The 23,080-nt window shown below is 51.8% G+C and overlaps 1 protein-coding gene across 1 annotated transcript in view; it reads left to right on the top strand.

Moving 5' to 3' along the window:
* The first annotated feature begins 20 nt into the window (after positions 1-20).
* The window catches only part of VANGL2 (VANGL planar cell polarity protein 2), a 26,970-nt gene continuing 3,910 nt past the window's right edge, over positions 21-23,080 (top strand). Inside the window, exons 1-6 of the mRNA XM_011970374.1 lie at positions 21-316; positions 14,989-15,249; positions 15,401-15,521; positions 18,332-18,939; positions 19,747-19,883; positions 20,383-20,518. Coding sequence (XP_011825764.1) covers positions 15,179-15,249; positions 15,401-15,521; positions 18,332-18,939; positions 19,747-19,883; positions 20,383-20,518 — 1,073 coding nt within the window. The 5' untranslated portion in view covers positions 21-316; positions 14,989-15,178. The remainder of the gene's footprint in view (positions 317-14,988; positions 15,250-15,400; positions 15,522-18,331; positions 18,940-19,746; positions 19,884-20,382; positions 20,519-23,080) is intronic.

The following is a 23,080-nucleotide window of genomic DNA, read 5'->3' as shown; positions in this document are numbered from 1 at the left end:
CCCCTCCCCCCTCCGCCGCCGGCTCCCGATCTGATTCCTGATCCTTGATTCCTTGATCCTTGGTCCCGCCATGGGAGCCTGAGCGCCCCCTATTCCCCCCTGGCCCCCAGCCCCCGGGGCCTTGAGGGGGAAGAGGCAGCGGTCTGGGACGGAGCAGGGGGTGACCAGACTCAAGAGCCCCCCGTCTCAACACCCCCATCGCCCGCGCTGCCTGTCCGGTAGCGCCGAGTTCGGAGCGACCCGAAGCGCTGCGGATACAAAGGCGACGGGCCGAGCGGGGCGCCCGCTGAGCCCACCCGGCAGTTCGCAGCGGCGGGTGAGTGCCGGGCCGCGGGGGCGCGGGCAAAGTTTGAAAAAAAAAAAAAAAGAAAAAGAAAAAGAAAGAGAAAAAAAGAAACGGAAAAGGAGGAAAATCATGCAAGGGGCCAGGGGGTGCCCGACCCCAGAGCGAGCGGGGTGGCTTATGGGGGAAGGGGGGCTGGGCTCCGGGCAACCCCCTTCCGGTGCGCTTCCCCACGGTACAGCGGAGTACCCCCCCGCAACTTTGGGGAGGAGAAGGGGCTCGTGGGGGAGGGGGCGGAGCCCAGGCCTGGAGAGCCGGGGACTTTCCTGGGCCCGGGCGGGGGCCTTAATGATCCCAGGGGAGCCGGTTGAAGCCGGAGACTGGGAGCTTGTGTTGGAGGTGGGGGGAGAGGCGTGGAAGGATCGGAGTCTGGAGGTATTGGAAGCCAAGGGTGTTTTGGGGTGCACACACCCCTCAGGAGCGTGGGGAGGGACGGAGGCAGGTATGCATTAAGGGTTTAGAGTGGAGTCTGTGGGGCGGGCTGGGCAGAGTAGATAGGGTGTGTGTACAGCCAGAGGATGGGGCTGGAAGCGGTAGACTGTGTATACGGGCCGAGGGAACAGACGCTGGCATCCCTCTCCCCCCTCATATTTACCCATTTAGGGGACTGTGGGCTCTGCGTTAGTGAGTTTTGAAGGGTTGGTGGAGGATCCGTGTGCATGATTCTTTGTTTTGGTGTGTGTGCATGCCTTGACGTGCTGCATGTTCCTGCAGGTGGGCCCCTGGTTTGGATGTGTAGGTGTTTTTCTGTGCTTGACTGTGTGTGCACCCAAGGAGCGGCTGACCACGCATCTGCTGTGTGTTTGGATATGTGTTTATATGTATACTTAGGGGAAGGCGTGTATGTCTATGTGTGTGTATTGGGAGAAGGCTTCACGGGAAAGAGGTGTGTAGGTACCAAGGAAGGTGGGTGTATAAGAGCAGAATGGAGTGTATGTGGATAGGTGCGTGTGCACCTGTGTACTGGGAAGGGGTGTGAGTGAATCTGTGTTCTCTTGTGTGTAACCTGTGTTGATGGGTATCAGTGTGTTTGCCTGCCTTAGCTGGTATGTATGTTTCTGAGTGTGTGTCAGGGGTACCTCTTGTCTCTGCAGGCAGATTTTCCTGGCAAAAGTCCGGAAAGGAAGGCTGTCTGCAGGATTTTGAGACTTCGTGGATGGCCTCGCCTGGATTTAGGGGTAGTACCTTAAGTATCTGAGACCTATGGGTGGGAGGGAATGGGTTGTCTTATGAAGTGCCTGTTTTTGGGGGATGGGTTTTTCTGGAAGAGGGCGTGTGTTGTGGGGAATAGGGAACAAGGGGTCTGGTTGTAGTCCTAGAGGAATTTGGAAGATTGGCGGGGTCAGGGAGAAGAATAAGAGGAACTTCCTCCCCCATCATCATAGGCTGGGTTCCAGTGCTTGGAGAGGCTACATTCTTATATTCCCAGCCTTAGTTAAAAGCCTCAGGCCACAGTTCTCTTGGAAAGCCGTCTCAGAGTTTGTTGCTTCAGAGCCTTCTAACTCTGCCCTAACTCTAAGATCTTAAAGTTCCTGAGGAGTCTTGGGATTTTGGTGCGGGATGGAAACAAGAGGAGGAAGCATGTCTGGATGGAGGAGACCTGGTAGGGAACAACTTGGGTTCCCTGCCCATGGGGTTGAGAAGGTGGCATAAGGTGTTTCTTCAGGAGTTTTTGCAAGTGAGTCTGTGTGGTTTATCACATAGTTTCCCTTTTCCCTGGTGTGAAGCATGATTGAGATGGAGCTGTGGGTGTGGGGCCAGGGACTGACTGTGTGTCGGGAAAGGGCCAGGTACCCATTGCAGGCTATACTGCCATACTCATCGTCATGATAGTGTGGTGGGAAGTCGGTGACTATCCAGGAAGTGAATGTCTCTTTCCACCAAGAAGCCACAGCTCCCTTCTCTCCCTGTCCTCTCTCATCCTTTTTCTTTTGGGGTATAGGGAAGGGGTTGCTCACCTCCTTCTTAAGGATAGCCTTCCTCCATTGTACACTCTAGCAGTTTTCTTTTTGCTGCCAGTAGCTGGGTTGCGGCACCCAGTTTTAAGAGCTGAGGTGAGATTGCACATGCCCATTAGGGTCTCTGGGCAATTGCAATTGGAATGTTAGAGTCTCTAATGGGCATGTACAATTGGAATGTTCCCTCTTTAGTCCTCAGGGCTCCCTACCCTCCCTAAGGCCTGGAGATAAGAGTAGTGGGAGTTAGAAAATGTTTGAATGAGGAACGGGGCAGAGTAGGAAAAGCCTTTTTTTTTTTTTTTTTTAATGGATCATTCCCCCAAACCCAACACCTGTCTGACAGTTAGGGCTCCCAGGGCTAGCAAGGCACTTGCATCTAAGATGGTGTGCCCTGGCCCTCTGGGGTACCTTGTTTGCTCTGTATACACTCATCACATGCATGATATATTATACTGGTGGGGGCTCTTCCAAGAGGAGGAATTGTGGTCAGATAATAGGAAATGCCATTTCTGAAAGTACTTCCACATTGGGAGTCGGTGGCCACGTTGGCCCCTCCTCACCCATTGTCTTGCTCCTGACTTCTACTTCCTCTAATTCTTCCGGGGCAGGCCTCTCTGGTGTGTTTGCCTCTTCTCCTGATCCTTTTAGGTCTGAGGAAATATCCCCCCTTCCCTGGCCCTAGAGCAGGACAGTCTTTTATCTGCTCATCTGGTTTCCAGGTCCTTCCAGTTAATGGGGAGGGAACTTGGCTAACAGAAGCTTTGGCAGGGAAAAGGAAGAGATCTGATCCCCTCTGAGTTTTAGAGATTCCAGTCTTCTCCTTCCCTCAAGTGTTCCTCACATTGTGAGGCCAGAGAAAGGAGTCAGAGTTGGTTGGAATTAGTACCTAACAGTGGTGTGATCTCGGCAAGTAATAAACCCCCTTCCCCAGCCTCTTAGGTGTCTTAAGGCACATCCTCCAAGCCTAGACTGAGCCCTTCCACAAGGAATCCCTGGTCCCCTGCCAAGTGGCTTTCTTCCCTGGTTTGCTTTTAAATTCTGGCTTTGTCACTTTCTAATTCTGTGACATCAGACAAAACTGGTAACTTTTTGAAGCCTCACCTGTAAATTGGAATTAATAATAGGCCCTACTTCTTAGGGTTATGAGGATTAACTGAAATAATAGAGAAAGCACGTTGCACAGTTCCTGGCACATAGTAAATGTTAGCTGGATGGTTTGGATTCTGAGGGATAATCATTGTTAAGGGAGAGAGGTCGGGGTCGGGACAGGAGAAATAGGCTTTGGTTCTGATCTTCCTCTGTCCGGCCACATTAGGCACTCTCTCCTATCTGCCAGGCGCTGTGTGAAGCACAGGGGATGGAGGGGCTAATAAGATGTTTCCCAGGGGAGACATGCGAAAACATGTTGATTCACTGCAGCCCAGTGAGTGCTGTGTGGATGTGTGTTCAGGAGGCCACTGGAGCATAGAGGAAGAGTGCTTGGCCCTGGGGTGAGGTGCCAGGGAAGGTTCCTGGAGGAGATGCCCTCTTAGCTGGATTAAAAAAAAATTAAGGTGAAATTCACGTAATAGGAAATAAACCACTTTAAAGTGAATAGTGGCATTTAGTACATTCACAGTGCTGTGCAACAACCACCTCTGTCTAGTGCCCAAACATTTGCACCATCCTGAAAGAAAACCCATACCCATTATGCAGTTGTCCCCATTTCCCCTTACCCCAGCCCCTGGCAGCCACCAATTTGCATCCTGTCTCTATGGATGTACCTATTCTGGATATTTCATACACATGGAATGATAGAATGCGTGACCTTTTGAATCTGGCTTCCTTCGCTTAGCATAATGTTTTCCAGGTTAATTCACATGGTAGCATGCAGCATGTATTAGTACTTCATTCCCTTTTACAGCTGAATATTATTCCCTTGTGTGGATAGACTTTAGCTGGTTAAAGAATGAGTTAGGCCAACAGAAAGGGTCTGAGGAGGGCACTGCTGGTGGAGGCTCAGTGTGAGCAAGAAGGCACACAGGGTGTTTGGTAGTCCTGCACCTTGACGTATGAAGTAGGGATTTGGCCTCAGTTTCTCTGTCTAGAAAACAAAGTTATCATCCCTTTCCTGCTTGTCCTATGGGGTTGGTAGAGTTGGAGGTATTAAGGGAGAAGAGAGGCTAGGGTATTATTGCTTCTTCTTAGGCTCTGGGCTAGGGATGGGACTTTTAAAACTTGCTCTTTCCTCCTCTTTCCTGGGCAGCTCACTCCTGTATGCATCAACCCTCATCCTTGTGGGGAGCCATCTCCCTGTTCACTTGGCATCAGCTTCCCCTCTCTCTGAATTGACCGGAAATTTCCCCTTTTACCTTCCAAAGATGGGTAACCCTGTGCATGATGAGATTTTGTCAGCCTGGGAGTAAGTCCTACTCACACTCTAGCCTACGGCGGCCCTCGCCTTCTTTATCCTGTCTCTTGGTGATGTGGCTTGGGCAGCCCTCTCTCACCTTCTCTGTTGTGATCTGGCTAGAACTGTGGTAGGCCAGGGAGAATTTTTGCTTTCCTTGTCTCTACCCTGCTTGGTACAGAATAGGAGGCAGAGGCCCTTTATGGTGGGGCCCTTTGGAAATGAAGTTTTGCTGTGCTTTGTCAGATGCCCCTGGCAAGGTTGGTAATTACAGACATAACAGCTGGGAACTGGTTTGGGAGAAGCAGGCTTGGAATCAGCAGAGCTGAGGATATCCTAGTAATCAGGGTGGGGCAGGGAGAGGGGAGAGTGGGAAGAAGCTGGGGGCTGGCTAGGGTGGGAGGCTTGGGACCCCCTTCCCCTGCCACTCCACACACAGCTGGGCATAGAGCCTAGAGGAGAGTGGGAGGTGATTGGAACCCAGGTCTGCCTTACTGTAAGTGAGGAAGGAGGAAGGAGAGGAAGAAAGTTGAGGGATGCAAGGGCCGCTGAAGAAAGAAGCAGAGAGGAGGAAGAGGCATTTTGGTTGCTCTCTCAGGCAGTACCTGGATATGGTCTAATTTAGAAGAGGGCCAACCCTGCACCTAAAGGTGGTTCCATCTTATTCTGGGGTGTTTCTCCTTACAGTGAGGTTATGGGAGCAGGAAGTGGAGGGGATTGGCTGTGGACCCACTAAAGGAGAAAAGGTGGGAACTAACATTTTTTAAAGCATCTATTGTGTGCCAGAATCTGTAATATTCTGTATGCATTATTTTGCTGAAAACTCTTAACCTTCTGAAGTAGGCACTATTATTCCCATTTTATAGATAAGGAAACTGAGGTTTGGAAAAGAGGAGCGACTCACCTGAGATTACATAGCTCGTAAAAGACTGTGCCAGGTCTGACGTCAGTGCTCTTCCTTTTTCCCAAAGTTTCTTCACCTTCCCCGACTGTCATTCCAGTTAGGTCTGATTGCTCATTATTGCCTTTAATCTTGCACTTGAGTAATTCCCCCGTTTTCTGAAAAGCAAACGTGAGTCCACTGTCAGCCTGAGGAGCAGAGAAGTCTACCCTTGAGGGTGGGAGTCAGAGAACGATCTCGTCTCCAGGAGGAGCACCTTGGTGTCATAAACCTGGGGCGGGGCTGGCATTTCTGCAGAAACCTCTCCTTGCTGGGCCATGATTTTGCAGAGTGGTTGAGGGAAGGGAGTGACTGTAGGTTCTGGCCACCATGGCCCATGGGATCTTGTTTGTGATTGGGAGGAGCCTGGTCCTTATTGTCTATAGGGTTTTTTCACAGCCCCTAACAATGTCCTTCAGACCCCTGTTTTCACCAGAGTGTTCTTGGCTCCCTCAGCCTGGTCAGAGACAGAGGGTGTGTTTGTTTGTGGGTCTGGGGAGGGGGTTCTGTTATTTATTTATTTATTTTTTTGAGACAGAGCTCGTTGCCTAGGCTGTAGTGCAATGGTATGATCTCGGCTCACTACAACCTCTGCCTCCCCGGTTCAAGTGATTCTCCTGCCTCAGCCTCCCAAGTAGCTGGGATTACAGGCATGTGCCACCATGCCCAGCTAATTTTGTATTTTTAGTAGAGGTGGGATTTCACCATGTTGGTCAGGCTGGTCTCGAACTCCTGAGCTCAGGTGATCTACCTGCCTCCGCCTCCCAAAGTGCTGGGATGAGCCACTGCGCCTGGCCTAGGGGGTCTGGATTTTTAGGGTAAGTAGGGTTTAGATAGGAACAGGTGCTGAGCCCGAGGTGTGAATGCAGTCACTTAAAAAACAACAGACTGTGAACAAAACATGCATTTTGTCACCTGCTTTACTTCAGGAATGGAGATGGTAGATATAAGGGATGGGGGAGATGAGAATTTTCAGCAAAGAGTGAGAATCTTAGGTAGGGGGGTGGTCAAGATGGTGGAGGCTGGCTGGTACTTGGGCCTTTCAGCTGTCCCTGGTTTTCTAGATAAGAACTAGCCAAGTTGCCAGATCCAAGGCTCTGGGCTGAGGCAACAGGAGGTTCTCAGGATGGGGATACCCAGCTCTGCCACCCTCACCCACAGTCACACTGTATCTCACACTCTACTGCCTTCCTACAATTCAGCCTTTCCTGACAGCGTCCCCATGTGTTCTTCCCCCGCACTCCATCCTCACAGCTCAACTCCCCCCATCCACAGCAAGCGCAAGGTTGGCTAACTTCCCCTTCCCAACTAGCTGCTTTTTACGTCTTTGCACCCCAGGGCAGGGGCTGGGTGAGTAGGTTTTGAAGGTCTTTTGGGGCCAGGGACAGTTGTGGCCTACCTCGAGCAGCAGGCTATGAAGAGGGGGCATTTGTTTTTGGAGTGCACAGGAAGCTGGCTTATGGGTCAGCACAGCTCACCCACCTCCCATTGTCCACCCTCTCCCTGAAGACACCTCAAGCTGCCTGTTTTCCTTCTTGGTTCTTCCACAGCTCACCTGGTGGGCAGGTAGGGGCCAGTTCTCTGCCTAGGTCAAGGGAGGAAGCAGCTCAAATCCTGGTGGTGGAAATTGTGGCGCCTGCCCATTGGTAAAAATTAAATGGAGAATCCAGAAGCCCTGGTTACCTTCCCACCAGCTTAGTGTCCCGTCTTCTCACCGGCCCCCACCTGGGACAGATGCCAGGGGGATTACTCACCTTTTCTCCTGCAGCCTTTCCACCCCCAGTGTTCTCTGCAAGACTGACTGGGAATGGGTCTGGGGAATGCTAGGGCATGGGGTGCTATGGGACATGTATGTACACACGTGTGTGCTTTTGTGTGCTGTGTTGGGGGGCAGGTACCTCTGGGAGCTGGGATGGGGGTGGGGGTGCTGGAGAGACAGCAGAGCAGGTCTTTACAGAACCTGCCTAGCGAGGGTGGGTGGAGCTGGGTGGAGCAGGCAGGAGTGAGTCCAGGTTTCAGAGGGGCAACAGAGTGTGGGTGTATGTGTGTGGGGGGCAGGTGTTTCGGTGTGTTCTGTGGATTTAGAGGTCCCCAGCCTCACCCCCGGCCTTAGACTGAGGGAAATTAAGGAAGTAGGTGGAGAGGGGCTTGGCTCTGGCTTCCCCAACTGCTTTTGAATTAGAATGCAAGCTCAGGTATCCTGGCCAAGAGCCTAGTCTGTGGGCCCTTCTCCTGTGGTGCACCCTGCACTGCGGTCTGCTGGTGAGAAGCTGCTCTGGAAGCCTAGATGCCTGGATGACCCAAGCACGGCCAGGATCCCACCCCTCCTCTGCCACTCAGCCCAGTGAGGAGAAGGATCCTGCCCCCACCCTGGGGCTATGAGGATGGTGAGCTCATGTCTGGGGCTGTCCTGGGAGAATGCCTGGTTAACAGGGCGGGGGTGGGGCACCTGGTGCCAGTTCCTGGACTCCCTGCTCTGCCCTTTCCACCTCTCCGCCACCAAGATCCAGCTGTTCTCTCTGGCCTCCTGGGCAGCACTGTCATCCACGGACAGTCTTTTTCAGGGTTTAGGAATGCGGGTCGGGACAAAATCTCCACCCTATTTGTGGTCCAGGACTGGAGCTGTTCCTTGCCTACGCTGTACCTTAGTCGTTTTGGTGATAGCAAAGCCTAGCATCTCTGGATGGGTGGCTTGCCCACGGCCCAAGGCTGGGTGGGGATGAAGGAACATCACGGTTCTTAGAAGTGGTAGAAGGATGGGTGCAGGAACCACCCCTTTTGGGGATAGAGGCTCTTTGGTTCTGGCTGTCTTAGCTGAGGCCTGTCTAGTCTCTGTTTCTTTGTCCCTGGTGAGAAGAGGGGGCAGAATGGAGTCAGCAAATCCTCTCCTGTCGTGGCCCTCTTGCAGTTGTGTCTACTCAAGGAAGCAGTGTCCAGAGCAGTCTCATGGAGAAACCTGGTCTCACTCCAAGAGAGCACCCCTCAATGTCAGTGTTAGTACGATTTTCCAACAATCAGAGGAGGCCGGAAATGGGCTGCTGTAGAAGTAGTGGCCATGAGAGAGTAGTGGCACCCAGAGAGAGAAGTAGTCACCTTCTCTCTCTGGGTCCCAGAGAGAGGCCCCTTTCAGCTTGGTGCTGGAAACTGTTGAGAAGAGGGTGATTCAGCCAGCTGTGTCCTCCTGAAGGGGAAAGGGAAAAGGAAAGGGGTGTCAGGGAGTGATGTGGGCATAGTCAGAGGTTCGGGTACCTTCCTCTCCTCTGTGGAAGCCATGTTGGGTATCTGCATTTTCAACCCACACCCATCAACTTCAGCCCCCTACCAGGGCCTGACAGCTCTGCCTGGGTTAAGCACATCTGTGAAACTCAGGGGAGGAGTGTGACAAGGAGGAAAACCAAGCAAGGCTGTGAAGTGGGACAGCTGTGTCTCGAGTCTCTGCTGTGCCTTGCACTGGCCTTAGGCGTTAGTGAGGTGCCTGACCGCACAGAGAGCTAGCTCCTGGGATCGTGAGTTGGGAGGTTGGACTCTCAGCTTAGTTCCTGCCATCTCCACGGCTGAAGGTGGGCATCCAGCACTTTGAGTGGAACTTATATTGATATCCTTGGACCTTGGCACTACGGTTGGTGATGATTAGGGAGCCAGGCAGCTAGGGGGTGCCCACATGTATACCCCTGCCCATGGGCTGCAGTGGGAAAGGGGTGCAGGGCATATGCAGGAAGACCCAGGCCCCTGTGTAGGAATCGGAGACCTTTAGTGGGCAGGGGCCCACAGACGACTCTTCAGGCAGGATCTGAAGCAGTAATCACGCCCATTTCCCTGTGTTCAGGCAGAACCACCCTTCTTTAGTCCCTGACTGTGGAGAGGAAAATGGTCCTATCAGAGATCTCTGCTCCTGTCTGAGGAGAACTTGAGGCTTCTTGTCCTCTTTCCCATCGTCTTCCCACCTGGCTGGAAGTCTTTTAAAAATCAAACCCAAGCACCCTCTGCAGCTCGGCTGGCTAGGTGCTTCCAGCCCTGTCCTTGGTGATGAGGAAAAATAGGTGCCCTTTTTAGGTGCATGTTTGTGCTCTGTCCCCGCCCCCCTTTTCTTCGCGAGAATCACCCTGGTTTCCACAGCTCTTTCTCCCAGCCCCATCTTCATCTATGCTCTGTCTCATTACCCCACCCCAGGCCTAAAGTAGCTGGGACTGGGCTGCGGGGTGGGCCCGGGCTAGAGCAGTGGCAGGAGGTGGCGCCTGCAGCTGCCTGCGTCTGGTCATCGGTCCTCAGCACGCGCCACGCATGGGGGTGCTGGCGTTTGTGTTCAACGCCTTGCCCACTTAAGCTGCCTCCTTTGAGTGGGAAATGGGAAAGGGTTGGTCTGCCCTGGTCTGTGTTTTGGCCAACACCCACCTCCCTTATACACACACAGACCCCCACACCCACACACACCCACATACACACTACTCTAGGGCCCTGCTCCCTCTGCCTGTTGCCAGGTTCTGAGTGTATTTTTTCCAGAGGCCTCCAATTGTTTCCTGAAGAAACCTGATCCCAGAGCTCAGACAAAAGCTGGGGCCGCCAGAGGAGAAACCCCATTCTCTCCTCCTCTGTCCCTATCGCCCCCACCTCTATAACCTCCCTCCCTTTGGATGCTGGGTATGGGTTCCAGGACCCGGCTGCCATCACCTAGGCAACAGGGGGCTTTTGTTGCCATGGTGATCAATGTGGGAGAAGCTGGGCAGCCGGGACAAAAGCCCCCACATTCCCCCCCGCCGAGCTCCCCCAATCCCCTTGGGATGATACTGAGACACATTCCATTAATTTTATTTCTGAAAGGCCTTTGGAGGGGAGAAGGGTCTCCTTTTTGTAACAGGCTCTCTCTTCTCTCCCTCTCTCCTCGCTGGCCTCTTTTTAACCCCAGATAATCCATGGTTGGTTTGAGCAGGGGACTGAGTGTGTGTGTTTGTGTCTTGGGAAGTGGGGGGCAAGGTGAAAGGCAGTGGGGCACATTCCTTTTCTACAGCCTCCCCCTTCCCCAGACTAGGGCAGCTCCCTGTCCTGCACTGAGTCCGGACTTCCCTCCCCGTCTCGTCATCCCTTTTGACATTTCCACTTGTTGATCTCATCCAGTGATCCCCTCCCCCCATCTCTTTCCTGGGAACGCTGCCCACCCGGGAGACCCTCCAAACCCCTGATTCCTGAGACTGATTAAATAAGGGGAACTTCTGCCCTTCTCTTTACTCCCCTCCCCTCCCTCCTCCCAGGCCCCCCAGCAGCAGTGCTTGGATTAGTTCCCTGGGGTACTTGAAGACACAGCAGGCAAGGGTCTCAGAAGTCGGGTTCATTTTTGGTGCCTGTGTTTGGTAGGGAGGAGAGAAGCGTGTTTTGGTGCTTTTTGGGCTCCCTGACTTGGGTTGGCAGGCCAGGGGAGCAGGATTCATGTTGAGTCTTTAGTAAGTAGCAGGGGAGGAAGATAGGGGGCACTAGGCTGGGCAGCTCAGAACAAAAGGATGGGAGGGGACTGGCACCCTTGTCTGGTTTGAAATTTATCTGGAGGGGAAATGCAATGGCATCAGTTTACCTCCTGGGTGTGTTTGAAGTGGTGGTTCTGGTTGGTGTGCGTGTGTGTGTGTGTGTGTGTGTGTGTGTGACTTCTTTATTTAGTTGTACTAACAGCAGGATTTATTTATACCACCTCTTTCTCTAGTCTCAGAGGAAGTGTCTGGGGATTGGAGTATGAGTGATCCTGGAGCTAAAACTTGTTAATTGCTTAACTAATTACTAGCTGAGCCATTTATAAAAGCACTTCTTTCACCCTAGTGATCCTTACGGCTACCCCATGAAAAAGGCATCATTATCTTCCCTATTTTACTAATGAGCTTACCAGGCTACGGGCACAGAGATGTTAAGTAACTTGCACATGGTCACACAGCTAGTCAGTGGAAGAGTTAGGTTTTAAACTCAGATCTTTGAGTGCACATCCCTGGCTCTTCTGGCTGTTGGCTTTGGCAGATGGTGGGTATACAGAGGATGAGGAGATGGACAGCCTGGGATCTAGTGTGTGTGTCTAGACTCTAGTCCATGGCAGTTGTTTACTTCTCCACCCCCTTTTCTACCCCCATGTCACTCTGTGACCCACTTATTATCTTTGAGCCTCCTGGCAAAATTCAGTTTTTATGAGGAAGACTAGAAAGAATAGGCTGGAACCACAAGAGAAATGCAGGTGAGATGTCTAAACTATATGGAGGGATAGGCCAGTAGAATGGGTCCTCAGGAGAGTGGGTAGATGAGCCCAACATATATTTTTCAGGTAAGTGGATAAATAAGGGTCATTTTTGCTGCAAAGGTTTTTGGAAAGTCTTACGGTTGGGTTAAGGTATTATGTCTCTGTCCTGTAAGTGTGTCCTTATCACACACATGCTTTGACATGGGGATACTGACAAATATAACTAATCCTATGGAGGATTGTGTCTATAGAGCTCTGTTAAGAGGATGAATGAATAGATTTCACATTCATCTCCCTACAGTCATTATAGTTTCCCTGAGAGCCAGAGAGGTGTACAGTCATGGATGTTTTGGTCAACGATGGACTACATATATGATGGTGGTCCCATAAAATTATACTATTGTATTTTTACTGTACTTTTTCTATGTTTAGATACACAAGTACATACCATTGTGTTACAGTTGGCTACAGTGTTCAGTACAGTAACATGCTGCACAGGTTTGTAACCTGGGAGCAATAGACTATACCATAAGGCCTATGTGTGTAGTAGGCTATACTACAAAAACACAAGGTTTGTGTAGGTACGTTCTATGATGTTCCCAGGATGCACCTGCCTAATGACACATTTCTCAGAAAGTATCCCTGTGGTTAAGCGAGGCATGACTATGTTCATTTACTAGGTTAGTATCAGTTCCTTGCTCTGCGCCCATGGGAGGGGAGATTGATATAAATATGTATCAATCATATTGTTTATTCTCAAGTACTGATGGTTTAGAGTAGTCGGAGTAAAGGTAACTATATACAGCAAATCCATTTATCCATTTTAGTCTTTTTTTTTTTTTTTTTTGAGACAGAGTCTCGTTCTGTCGCCTAGGCTGGCATGTAGTGGCATGATCTTGGCTCACTGCAACTCCCGCCTCCCAGGTTCAAGCAATTCTCTGCCTCAGCCTCCCGAGTAGCTGAGATTACAGGCGCCTGCCACCACGCCTGGCTAGTTTTTATAGTTTTAGTACAGATGGGGTTTCACCATCTTGGCCAGGCTGGTCTTGAACTCCTGACCTCGTGATCCACCCACCTCGGCCTCCTAAAGCACTAGGATTAAGGTGTGAGCCACTGCGCCCGGCCCCATTTTAGTTTTTAACATAATCAGCCTCTCAGCAGCATTTGACCTGGTTGACTTAATTGCCACCTCAAAACACTCTTAAATTTCTGGCTGCCTTGAGACCCCACTCTTCTGGCTCCCCTCCTTCTCTGGCCTTCTCATCCCATTTGCTGCTTTTCCTCTAGACATGTGTACATGTCGGGGTCCTTTATGTCCTTATGTAGTCCTCTCCCTAGGTGATTCCATCTATCCCCATAGCTTTTCACACCCTCAGTACCTCCAGCTCGGACTGTCCTCCGAGTCTGGCTCCTCTGATACCTGGCTGCCTACTGTCTCATGGCCACTAACTTAGCAGGCTAGAAGCTGAACTAATTGTCTTCCCTCACAAGGCTGCTTCCTCCCCAGTCTTCCCTACCCTACTGATGGTGCTACCATCTGCTCACTTGCTCAGGCTGGGGATTCTTGACACTCCTGTCCCGATCATTAGGTCCTGTTGATTTGACTGTTGCTCACTCTTCTGTGGTTCTACCCTTAGCAAGCCTGTACTACTGCAGTCACCTCCTTACTGATCTCCCTGTTTCTACTTTTCCCTCTTTTCAATCCATATCTGCAGAGCTAAAATCCTTCGAAGTTTTCCTGTGACCTTAGAATAAAATAAAGTTTATGCTCTTCACCTGGTGCCTGGCTGTCTCTGCAGTGCCACCTTCTACCGCCCACTCTCTTCCTCAACTCTGGCCCCACTGGCCTTTGTTGGTTCTTTAAATACAACACACTCTTTCCTGCCTTTGGCCTTCACACATGTGATTCCTCTGCTCCTTTGCTTGGTTAATTCCTGTTTCTTCTTCAGGCCTGTGCTGAGATGTCATTTTTTTCAGACTTTCTAGAACCGCTAAGTTTAAAGTAGCCCTTGCCCCATGTGGTGTCTCTCATAGTTTCCTGTTCCGCCCTTCCGTCCGTAAGTATAAACAACCTGCAATCGGTCATTTATACTTATCTGCTTACTTGTTTGGTGTGCCCTCTTCCCTGCTAGACTGTAAGCTCAGGGTCTGTTATACTACTTTACACCTAGCAGAATACATGTTCATAGAAGGTGCTCAAACAAGATTTGATGCGTCAATGACTGAAGATAGGAAGTAAGTGCTCAGTGGATGATGATGACTGTTAGGGGAGTCAGGGTCAGCAGGGAAGATAACATTGGGTGCTAGAGTACGTGGGGGCTCCTATGAGGGGGTGGGGCTGGGCTCTGAAGAATGAGCAGGATTTGGGTAGGGATTAGAGAGAGGAGAGGTCATCCTCCTCTGCAGAATCAGAAAGTGAAGTATGGTTGAAAGATAAGCCTATAAGTAGGCAGATTAACTTGTGCCTTGCCTATTTCAGAACTTTAGGCAAGTAGAAACTTGTCTTCTCCTCCCACCCCCACCATATTATCCATAGTTTCCACCCCTCACCCTCACCTGGGGGTGTGCATACGAAGCTGCCACACCTGATCTTACCAGTAAGCCTGGGTGTGTTTGAAGTAGATGCTGGGGAGATGGTACCAAGGGAAGCAGCCTGCTGTGGGCACACTCAGAAAGTATGAGTGAGGGGAGGAGGTGTAGCATGTGGAGGAGATGCCTGGGGTAGCCCCTGGACAGAAGCCAGCTCCTTTCTGCTCTCTGAGGTGTCCATTGGTTCAGCCTGTTGGCTTGGCCAGAACCTGCCCTCTTCATGCCTCAGTTTTCCTGGCTAAGAATAGGGAAGCAATGCCCTGCTCCTCCCTTTCAGAGGGCTTGTGGTTAGGTCATTCTGGGTGAGCCTTCCTGCCCTGGGAGCCTTTGCTAGCCATCTTCCCCCAGGCCTGAGTCCTTGGCACAGGCTGGCAGGGCTCTTTCTAGAGGAGGGTAGGAGGAACTGGGCCCAGTGGACAGCAGGAACCTGGGTGGAGATATTCTCAGGCCATGGCTGGGCTCATTTGAGCCTTCTGTGGCTATTGTGTGTGGATGGTCTTCCTCTGCTCTGACCCCATAGAGAGCTCAAGCCGCCTCTAACCAGCTTCTTCCTCTCACCAGGAGCGTCGCTGGATTTTCTCTGAGACAAGCCCACCCGTCCAGCAAAATAGAGTCCCTCAGGGTGACAGTTGACTTCCTGAAGGTGCCTCTTGGCCTGAAGAAGCCGGTGCTGAAGGAGGTGGCTGTGGGGCCCCCCAAGAGGCCCCAGCCTGCGGCCCTGGAGCGCTATAAGGCGCGGCGTTCAGACGCCATGGACACCGAGTCCCAGTACTCGGGCTATTCCTACAAGTCGGGCCACTCCCGCAGCTCCCGCAAGCACAGGTGGGCAGGCATGTGGGGTGACGTGTGGCGGAGGGAGGGTTGGGGGCTGTTAAGAGGTGGGCACGTGCAGGGGTGGTGGGGTAGAGTGGCTGCCGAGAAGACCCTGGTCCACTGCTGGACTTCCTGTACCTCTTCTGGCTTCCTGCCGCAGGGACCGCCGGGACCGACACCGCTCTAAGAGTCGAGATGGGAGCCGAGGGGACAAGTCGGTGACAATCCAGGCTCCCGGGGAGCCCCTGCTGGACAATGAGTCCACACGAGGGGATGAGCGGGTGAGCACCGGGGATGTGGTGGCCCAGACTGGGCATTTTCAGAATGCTCCTGAGGGGCTGGAGGCTCCACAGACTGGGGGAGGGCTTGGAAACCTGGTCTCAGACAGCTGCCAGATTGGGGAGTGTGTCTTGTGTTATACTTAGGTTGGCTCAGTATCTTAAGGTAGGACCTTCAGGAATTTCAGTATAGAGATCCCTCTGGAAGCAGCAGCCTCTCCTTCCTTATCTCCAGAGGCGTGGGGGGGGTGACCTGGGCTGTGTGATGGGAATTGCCCAGCTCCTCTGCAGCTGCTGCCAGCCGGTCAGGCCCGCTGGGAGTCTGGAGCAGGAGGGCGGTGGTGGTGGCTGGGCCTGGGGTGTGTGTGAGCAAAGCTGAGTTTTCCTGGAGCCTCAAGGTGTGGGCACTCTGTGCCCTCTGGTGTCAGCCTGTAGAATGGCGTCACCTAGGTCTTGGGAAAGGAGTATGGGAAGAGTAGATGAAGAAAGCCTGAGGGAGAAGAAGTGAGGCTGAGGGATGGAGCAGAGACCCCGGAGAGAGTTCTCCAGGACAGAGGGGAGCAGGTTTTCTATTCTAACCTCTGTTGCCCGCTGTGCTCACCTGGTAGGGAGGACAGTGGACAGAACACAGTCCTGGAGTAGGGCAGAGGCAGGATTCGAGGTAACACTGAGGTTGCCCAAGACTCATTCCTCTTGGGAGCATCTCTGGGGGCTGGAGATTCCCAGCTCCTTTTTCCTCAGAAGAAATCCTTGTGACTGACATTGGGAATTCCTGGGCCTTGGGAGCAGGTCAATACCTGAAGGAAATGTTCTTTTTCCCTCTCTGCCAATCCCTTCTCCCTGGGGCCTGGTCTCCTGAGTTCTTGAAGTGACCCTGAGGCATGACCAGCTCTCCTGCTGTTGGGGAGGAGATCCCAAGCCATTGGTCCTTGGAGGGGGTGGGCAGTATGTCTGGGGGTCAGAGGGCAGGGAACAGACCCAGGGCCTTGAGCTGAAAGCAGTCAGTGCATCCGCTTTCTATCTTCACATCAGACTCGTTCCCCATCCTGTGGAGAGGAGGTTCCTCAGCCTCCCTAATCACTGGTGCTGTCCGGCTGCCTTCATCCTGTAATCTGAACCTTCTAAGTGTCAGGATGTGATTCCATATCCCCAGGCTGTCCCAGGAGTGGAGGCTGTGGGTGCTGAAGGCGGCTGGTGGTCTTGGGACTCCTCTGTGGGATGACCTCCAGCCACTGCAGAGAAACAGCTTGAGCAGACCACACTTAGAGGGGCACCTGGGGACCTCATCCTGGCCACCTTCTTGCCTCTAGGGATAGGCATTTAGATGGCCCAGCAGAGGTGGCCTTGCAGACCAGAGACCCAGAGACCCAGGGTGGCCTTGAGTCTGCACAGTGTCCTTCACACCTTCACCCCTTTACCCCTGGAGTCTTCTCTTCTTCTCTGTGCTGCTTTGGTCAGGTTACTCCCTTAGTTGGAAACCTTCAGTGGCTCTCCATGCCTGGAGAATAGGTGCTTATTGCCTAGCCCAGCACTGCAGCATGGCCTGCACAAACCCCGCCTGGCTGTTCTCTGCCTCACCTTCCTGGTTGCACCTTGCTGTGCTTCTGCACATGGATCCTCTGCTCTCATAGCCCTTGGGTGCCTCAGTTCATGCCATTCCTGCACTGGAGGCTCCTCCTCTAGCTTCTGCTGAAATCATGGCATGCTGGAAAGAACTTAGATAGGACTTCCATAATTTTTTTTTTTTTGAGATGGAGTTTCGCTCTTGTTGCCCAGGCTGGAGTGCAATGGTGTGATCTTGGCTCACTGCAACCTCCGCTTCCTGGGTTCAAGCGATTTTCCCACATCCCAGCGATTTTCCCACAGGCACGTGCCACCACGCCCGGCTAATTTTTTTTTTTTTTTTTTTTTAAATTTTTAGTAGAGACAGGGTTTCTCCATGTTGGTCAGCCTGGTCTCAAACTCCTGACCTCAGGTCATCCACCCACCTTGGCCTCCCAAAGTGCTGGGATTACAGGCATGAGCCACTGCGTTCAGCAGGACTTCCAGAATTAATGTTAATGTTTGAGTGATTCATATGGATCTTGTTAAAATGCAGATTCTGGTTCAGTAAACGTGCGATGGGCCTGAGGTTCCGCCTTTCTAACCAGCTCCCAGGTGATGTCCACACTGCTGGTCCACAGATCACATTTTGAGTAGCCAACCAGCCCTTAGAGATCATTTAGTTCAGCGATTCTCAATCTTGGATGACCACTACAATCATCTGGGGAGGTTTTTTTTTTTTTTTTTTTTGAAAAGGTTCACAAGCAGATCGTATTCCCCAGTAATTAGTATTATTTTCCAACCTCCATTAAGTGTTCTAATGTGTGCATCTGGGATTGGGAACATCTTCCTGGGAGCTCCCCTCCCCCAAGGATCAGCTCAGGTCCCACCTGCCTGCTTTGCTTGGCGAGTTTGCCCTCGGATCCCAGTCACTGCCTGAGCAGCTCCTTCAGTATTTGTCCTGTGCTGTCTGCTCTGAGGGTCATTACTGCATGTGTGGTTTTTTCCTCTCTCACTGACCAGTGTCCAGCTCCCTGAGGGCTCGGGTCTTGGACTTGGCCATCTGCAGAGGCCAGATTTGGACACACAGTGGAGCTCAGTAAATACTTTGATGGTTGCGTATTTGTTGATTACCCTCTCTTCTTTCTGCCTTCTCCTTTCCCATGTGTTCCTCTCTGCCTCCTCTCCCCTCGCCCTTTCTCCTGTTCATCTCCTCTTCCTCTTCTTACCCTTTCTTCCTTATTGTATGGCTGGCTCCCTTCTGCCTGTAGGATGACAACTGGGGGGAAACGACGACAGTAGTAACGGGCACCTCAGAGCACAGCATCTCCCACGATGACCTCACGCGCATCGCCAAGGACATGGAGGACAGTGTCCCTCTGGACTGCTCCCGTCACCTGGGTGTGGCGGCAGGGGCCACCCTGGCGCTGCTGTCTTTCCTCACGCCGCTGGCCTTCCTGCTGCTGCCCCCACTGCTGTGGCGGGAGGAGCTGGAGCCTTGCGGGACGGCCTGCGAGGGCCTCTTCATCTCTGTGGCCTTCAAGCTGCTTATCCTGCTGCTGGGCAGCTGGGCTCTGTTCTTCCGCCGGCCCAAGGCCTCGCTGCCCCGCGTCTTTGTGCTGCGCGCCCTACTCATGGTGCTGGTTTTCCTGCTCGTGGTCTCCTACTGGCTCTTCTATGGTGTGCGCATCCTGGATGCTCGGGAGCGCAGCTACCAGGGCGTGGTGCAGTTCGCCGTGTCGCTGGTGGACGCCCTTCTTTTCGTACACTACCTGGCCGTGGTCCTGCTGGAGCTGCGCCAGCTCCAGCCTCAGTTCACGCTCAAGGTCGTGCGCTCCACCGACGGCGCCAGCCGCTTCTACAACGTTGGCCATCTCAGGTACTAGCCCACGGCTGGAGAAGGGTTGGGAGGGAAAGGGCATGGGAGGATGTGGAGTGACTGCTAGGGTGGGAGGGTGTGATGGTGGGCTGGAGGTGATGGGCTTGGAGGGTTATGTGGGAGGGAGTTGAGTACTTTGCACCAAGTAGGCTTTCACCAATGTTTGCTGCTTGATGGGCAAGTTCATGTACACGTTGTGGGGCAAGATCAGTTGGGAGTTATGAGTTGGGAATGAACAGGCATTTAGAGGTAGGGAATATTAGAGGGGGATGAACCAAAGGGAAGAAATATTGGGGGGATGCACAAACAGGGGCTTTTTGGAATCCCCTCTCTAGTGGAATCCCCACTCTTTCTGGGAGGCACAGCTTCTTGTGAGCACTCAGTGGCCTGTGAAGTGACCTGGCCAGAGGAGGGATCCCCAGAGAAAGAGATAAGGAGGAGAGTTCTTCAGCTGCCAGTAAACAAGCTACCCCTCGAGGCCACACAGAGTATCAGTGGCACATCCTTGGTCCTGTAGAGAATCTTGGGGGAATGCCGGATGGGGATGAGGTGATCTTTGACTGGGGACCCAGGCCCAATGCCCTTTCTCTGCTGGGCTTTGGCATGGCGGGGAGGGACTGGAAGGCCCAGCCCTGGGGAAGGCTTGGGAGCCTGGTAAGTAGACCTCAGGCACAGAGTCGGGCTTCTTGGAAGCAGCTTGTCCCTGTCCTGTGTCCTCTCCTGCCCTACCAACCTGACCTAATGTGTCCCTTCCCCTGTGCCCCTTGTCTGTCCCTTCTCCGCTCCCTCCTGCCGTCTCCCCCACAGCATCCAGCGCGTGGCAGTGTGGATCCTGGAGAAGTATTACCATGACTTCCCTGTCTACAACCCTGCCCTCCTCAACCTGCCCAAGTCCGTCCTGGCCAAGAAAGTGTCTGGCTTCAAGGTGTATTCCCTCGGAGAGGGTGAGCAGCCCTGCTCCTCTGCCCTTCCCTGTCTCTTCCCAAGCAGGACTCCAGGTTCCCGCCTCTCTCTTACCCTTCGTCCCTTGCTTTTTCCTTTCCTTAGCCTATGTTCCAGCCGCTTCTGTTCAGTCACTTCCCTTGACTCCAGGTGGCTGAGCTGCTCATCCTACTTGCTGTCCCTTTATGCTGTGGCGTGTCCCCTGATCTGGCTCCTCAGTATCTCTTATCAGCCCTGGTCTAAGCCCTTCAGCTCTTGGAGCTGCAGAACCCCCTGCACTGGGGAGGAACACCTGCAGGACTCCTGTGCTTCCAGTGCCTTCCTTTTTGCTTTCCTGTGGCGCCTCCCAGAGGTGGCCAGGAGGGTTGGGATTAGGAGGTATTGCTGGGTGGTGGGAACAGCTTCTTCTGGACATGTCAGGCTGCTGTCTCCAGAGCTCCTGGAGTGGGAAGAGAGGCCACACTCTGATGTGACCATCTCCTCTGTCCTGTTCTTGTGCAGAAAACAGCACCAACAACTCCACTGGCCAGTCTCGGGCTGTGATCGCAGCGGCAGCTCGGAGGCGGGACAACAGTCACAATGAGTACTACTATGAGGAGGCTGAGCATGAGCGAAGGGTGCGCAAGAGGAGGGCCAGGTGGGTCCCTGGGGGAGAAGAGGAGGGGAGGTGCTTGTTGGGTGAATGGGGAGAGGAAGACCAAGGAACTTCTATAACTGCTGGAAATATAGAGCAATGATGACATGAGTGGGGGGTGTGTTTGTTTTCCATTGCTGCCCTGACAGATTACCATAAACTTAGCAGCTGTGAAACAGCACACATTTATTATCTCCCAGTTCTGTGGGTCAGGTGTAGGCTGGCTGGAGGCTGTGCTCAGGCCTCACAGGCTGAAATCAAGAGGACTCTCATCTGAGCCTATGCTTTCTCTTTCAAGCTCATTATTACGGGGAGAATTCAGTTCCTTGTCACATAGCCCCATAGGCAGTTTACAAGATGGCAGTGCACTTTTTTTCCCAGCAGAAACAGGTCTCTAACTTCTGCCACCAGCTGGAGATAACTCTGATTTTTTTTTTTTTTTTTTTTTTTGGTATTTTTAGTAGAGATAGGCTTTCACTATGTTGGCCAGGCTGGTCTCAAACTCCTGACCTCATGATCTGCCTGCCTCAGCCTCCCAATGTGCTGAGATTACAGGCGTGAGCCACCACGCACTGCCTAAACTCTAGTTCTTAACACCAGGTAAGTAAAAACCATCCTTGCACAGGAATTAAGAAGTACAGTCTACAGCTGGGGTCCCCAATTCCCAGGCCATGGACCGGTACCAGTCTGTGCCCTGTTAGGAACCAGGCCACACAGTACGAGGTGAGCAGAGGGCAAGCAAGCGAAGCTCCATCTATGTTTACAACTGCTCCCCATCACTCACATTACCACCTGAGATCCGCCTCCTATCAGATAGGCAGCAGCATTAGATTCTCATAGGATTGCAAAACCTATTGCGAACCGTGCATGCGAAGGACCTAGGTTGTGCACTCCTTATGAGAATCGAATGCCTGATGATCTCTCACTGTCTCCCATCAACCTCAGATGGGACTGTCTAGTTGCAGGAAAACAAGCTCAGGGCTCCCACTGATTCTACGTTATGGTGAATTGTGTAATTATTTCATTATATATTGCAATGTAATAATAATAGAAATAAAGTACACATAAAGGTAATGTGCTTGAATCACCCTGAAACCAGTCCCGCAGCCCCTAGTCCATGAAAATATTGTCTTCCTCAAAACCAAAAAGGTTGGGGACCTCTAGTCTACAGTACACCATCCATGAGATGGGGAACTCCAAGCAGTCTGCAGAATAAATCAAGAACAGTTTGAGAAGGTTCTTGTGGTTACCTGTCTAAGGGAAGAAATTAAAATGTCCTGCAAAGTCTTAATGATTCTATGAAAAGAGGCCCAATTTAAGTGACCCCCAAATATCCTTAACTGCATAAATGCTGCACACCCCCTTTAATGCACCACCCATGTGGATTCAGTATTATTCTGAACACTGAAAAATATTCAGTATTCTGAATATTTATTCTGTCTTGAATCGATCATAGTTTTAAATAATGAATCAAGCAATTTGTAGAGTGGCCTCCAAAGTTACTCAAGAGCATTCCAAAATCACTGAGCTAATATAACAAAGATAAATAATTTCCAACTGGGAGGCAGACTTGCAGACTAAGAATCGCACTTGAAGTTTGGAACCTGAATTCTCGGCTGCATGAGTTTAGAGCCAAGTCATTATTTCGAGAGATTTTTTCCCCCCTGTAAATATGTTTTAGCTCAACTCTGCAAAAATAAACCTAAGCTATTATTTCCTGCTCTAAGTATGTTCTGTTGGACATTACATACTCTGCTGGCTGATGCCTTTAACTTTCTACAGATCCTGTTGACCACTCAGACCTGGAAGCTCTCCTCCATCCTTCCTTAACCACTCTGGCCACTCTCTCCAGACTCCTGCTCTTCCCCTGCCCCAGACTACATTTGAAGCCTCATCCCTCAAACCCTCCCAGCCCCATACCTGAATTCTTACCCCAGGCTGGTACTCCTTGGACCACCATCATCAGAACCAGCTAGAAAAGTGTAGATTAAAGTGTGTTGCCCAGACCACATTCCCAGTCGATTGATCAGAATCTCAGGTGGCAGGCTTGGGAATCTGCATTTCCACTCCACCTCCCAGCTATTTAAGAACTATAGCCTTAGCCATAAAACACCACCTGCGGCTTCCTGGAAATGACATCATTGTGGCCTTGATTCATTTTTCATATTTCCCACTGCTCCAAATATCTGCCCCCTATCCTATCCAATTCTCTAAGCCCATTTTAAACATCATTTCAACTAAACAATGTTATCAGCCGACACCTTTGGTTGAGAGAAACTGCTCTTCTCTAAACTTACACAGCACAGTACATACAGTATATACCACATAAATTCAAAATTGTAGATCTGTCAAATTGCCCAACCAGACTGGAGCTCTTGAGTAGTGACCACATGCCATACCTGGATTTGCCTGTAGTGGCCAGCAGAGTTCTTGGCACATAGCAGGAACTCACTGGATGGATGGGTGGGTGGATGGATGGGGTGGATGGATGGGTGGATGGGTGGGTGGATGGGTGGATGGATGGGGTGGATGAGTGGATGGGTGGGTGGATGGGTGGATGGGTGG

The sequence above is a fragment of the Mandrillus leucophaeus genome, unplaced genomic scaffold (assembly GCF_000951045.1).
Source record: "Mandrillus leucophaeus isolate KB7577 unplaced genomic scaffold, Mleu.le_1.0 Scaffold947, whole genome shotgun sequence".
In the NCBI taxonomy this organism is placed as follows: Eukaryota; Metazoa; Chordata; class Mammalia; order Primates; family Cercopithecidae; genus Mandrillus; species Mandrillus leucophaeus.
Note: the sequence above shows the minus strand (reverse complement) of the source record. Positions and strands in the feature narration are given on the sequence as shown.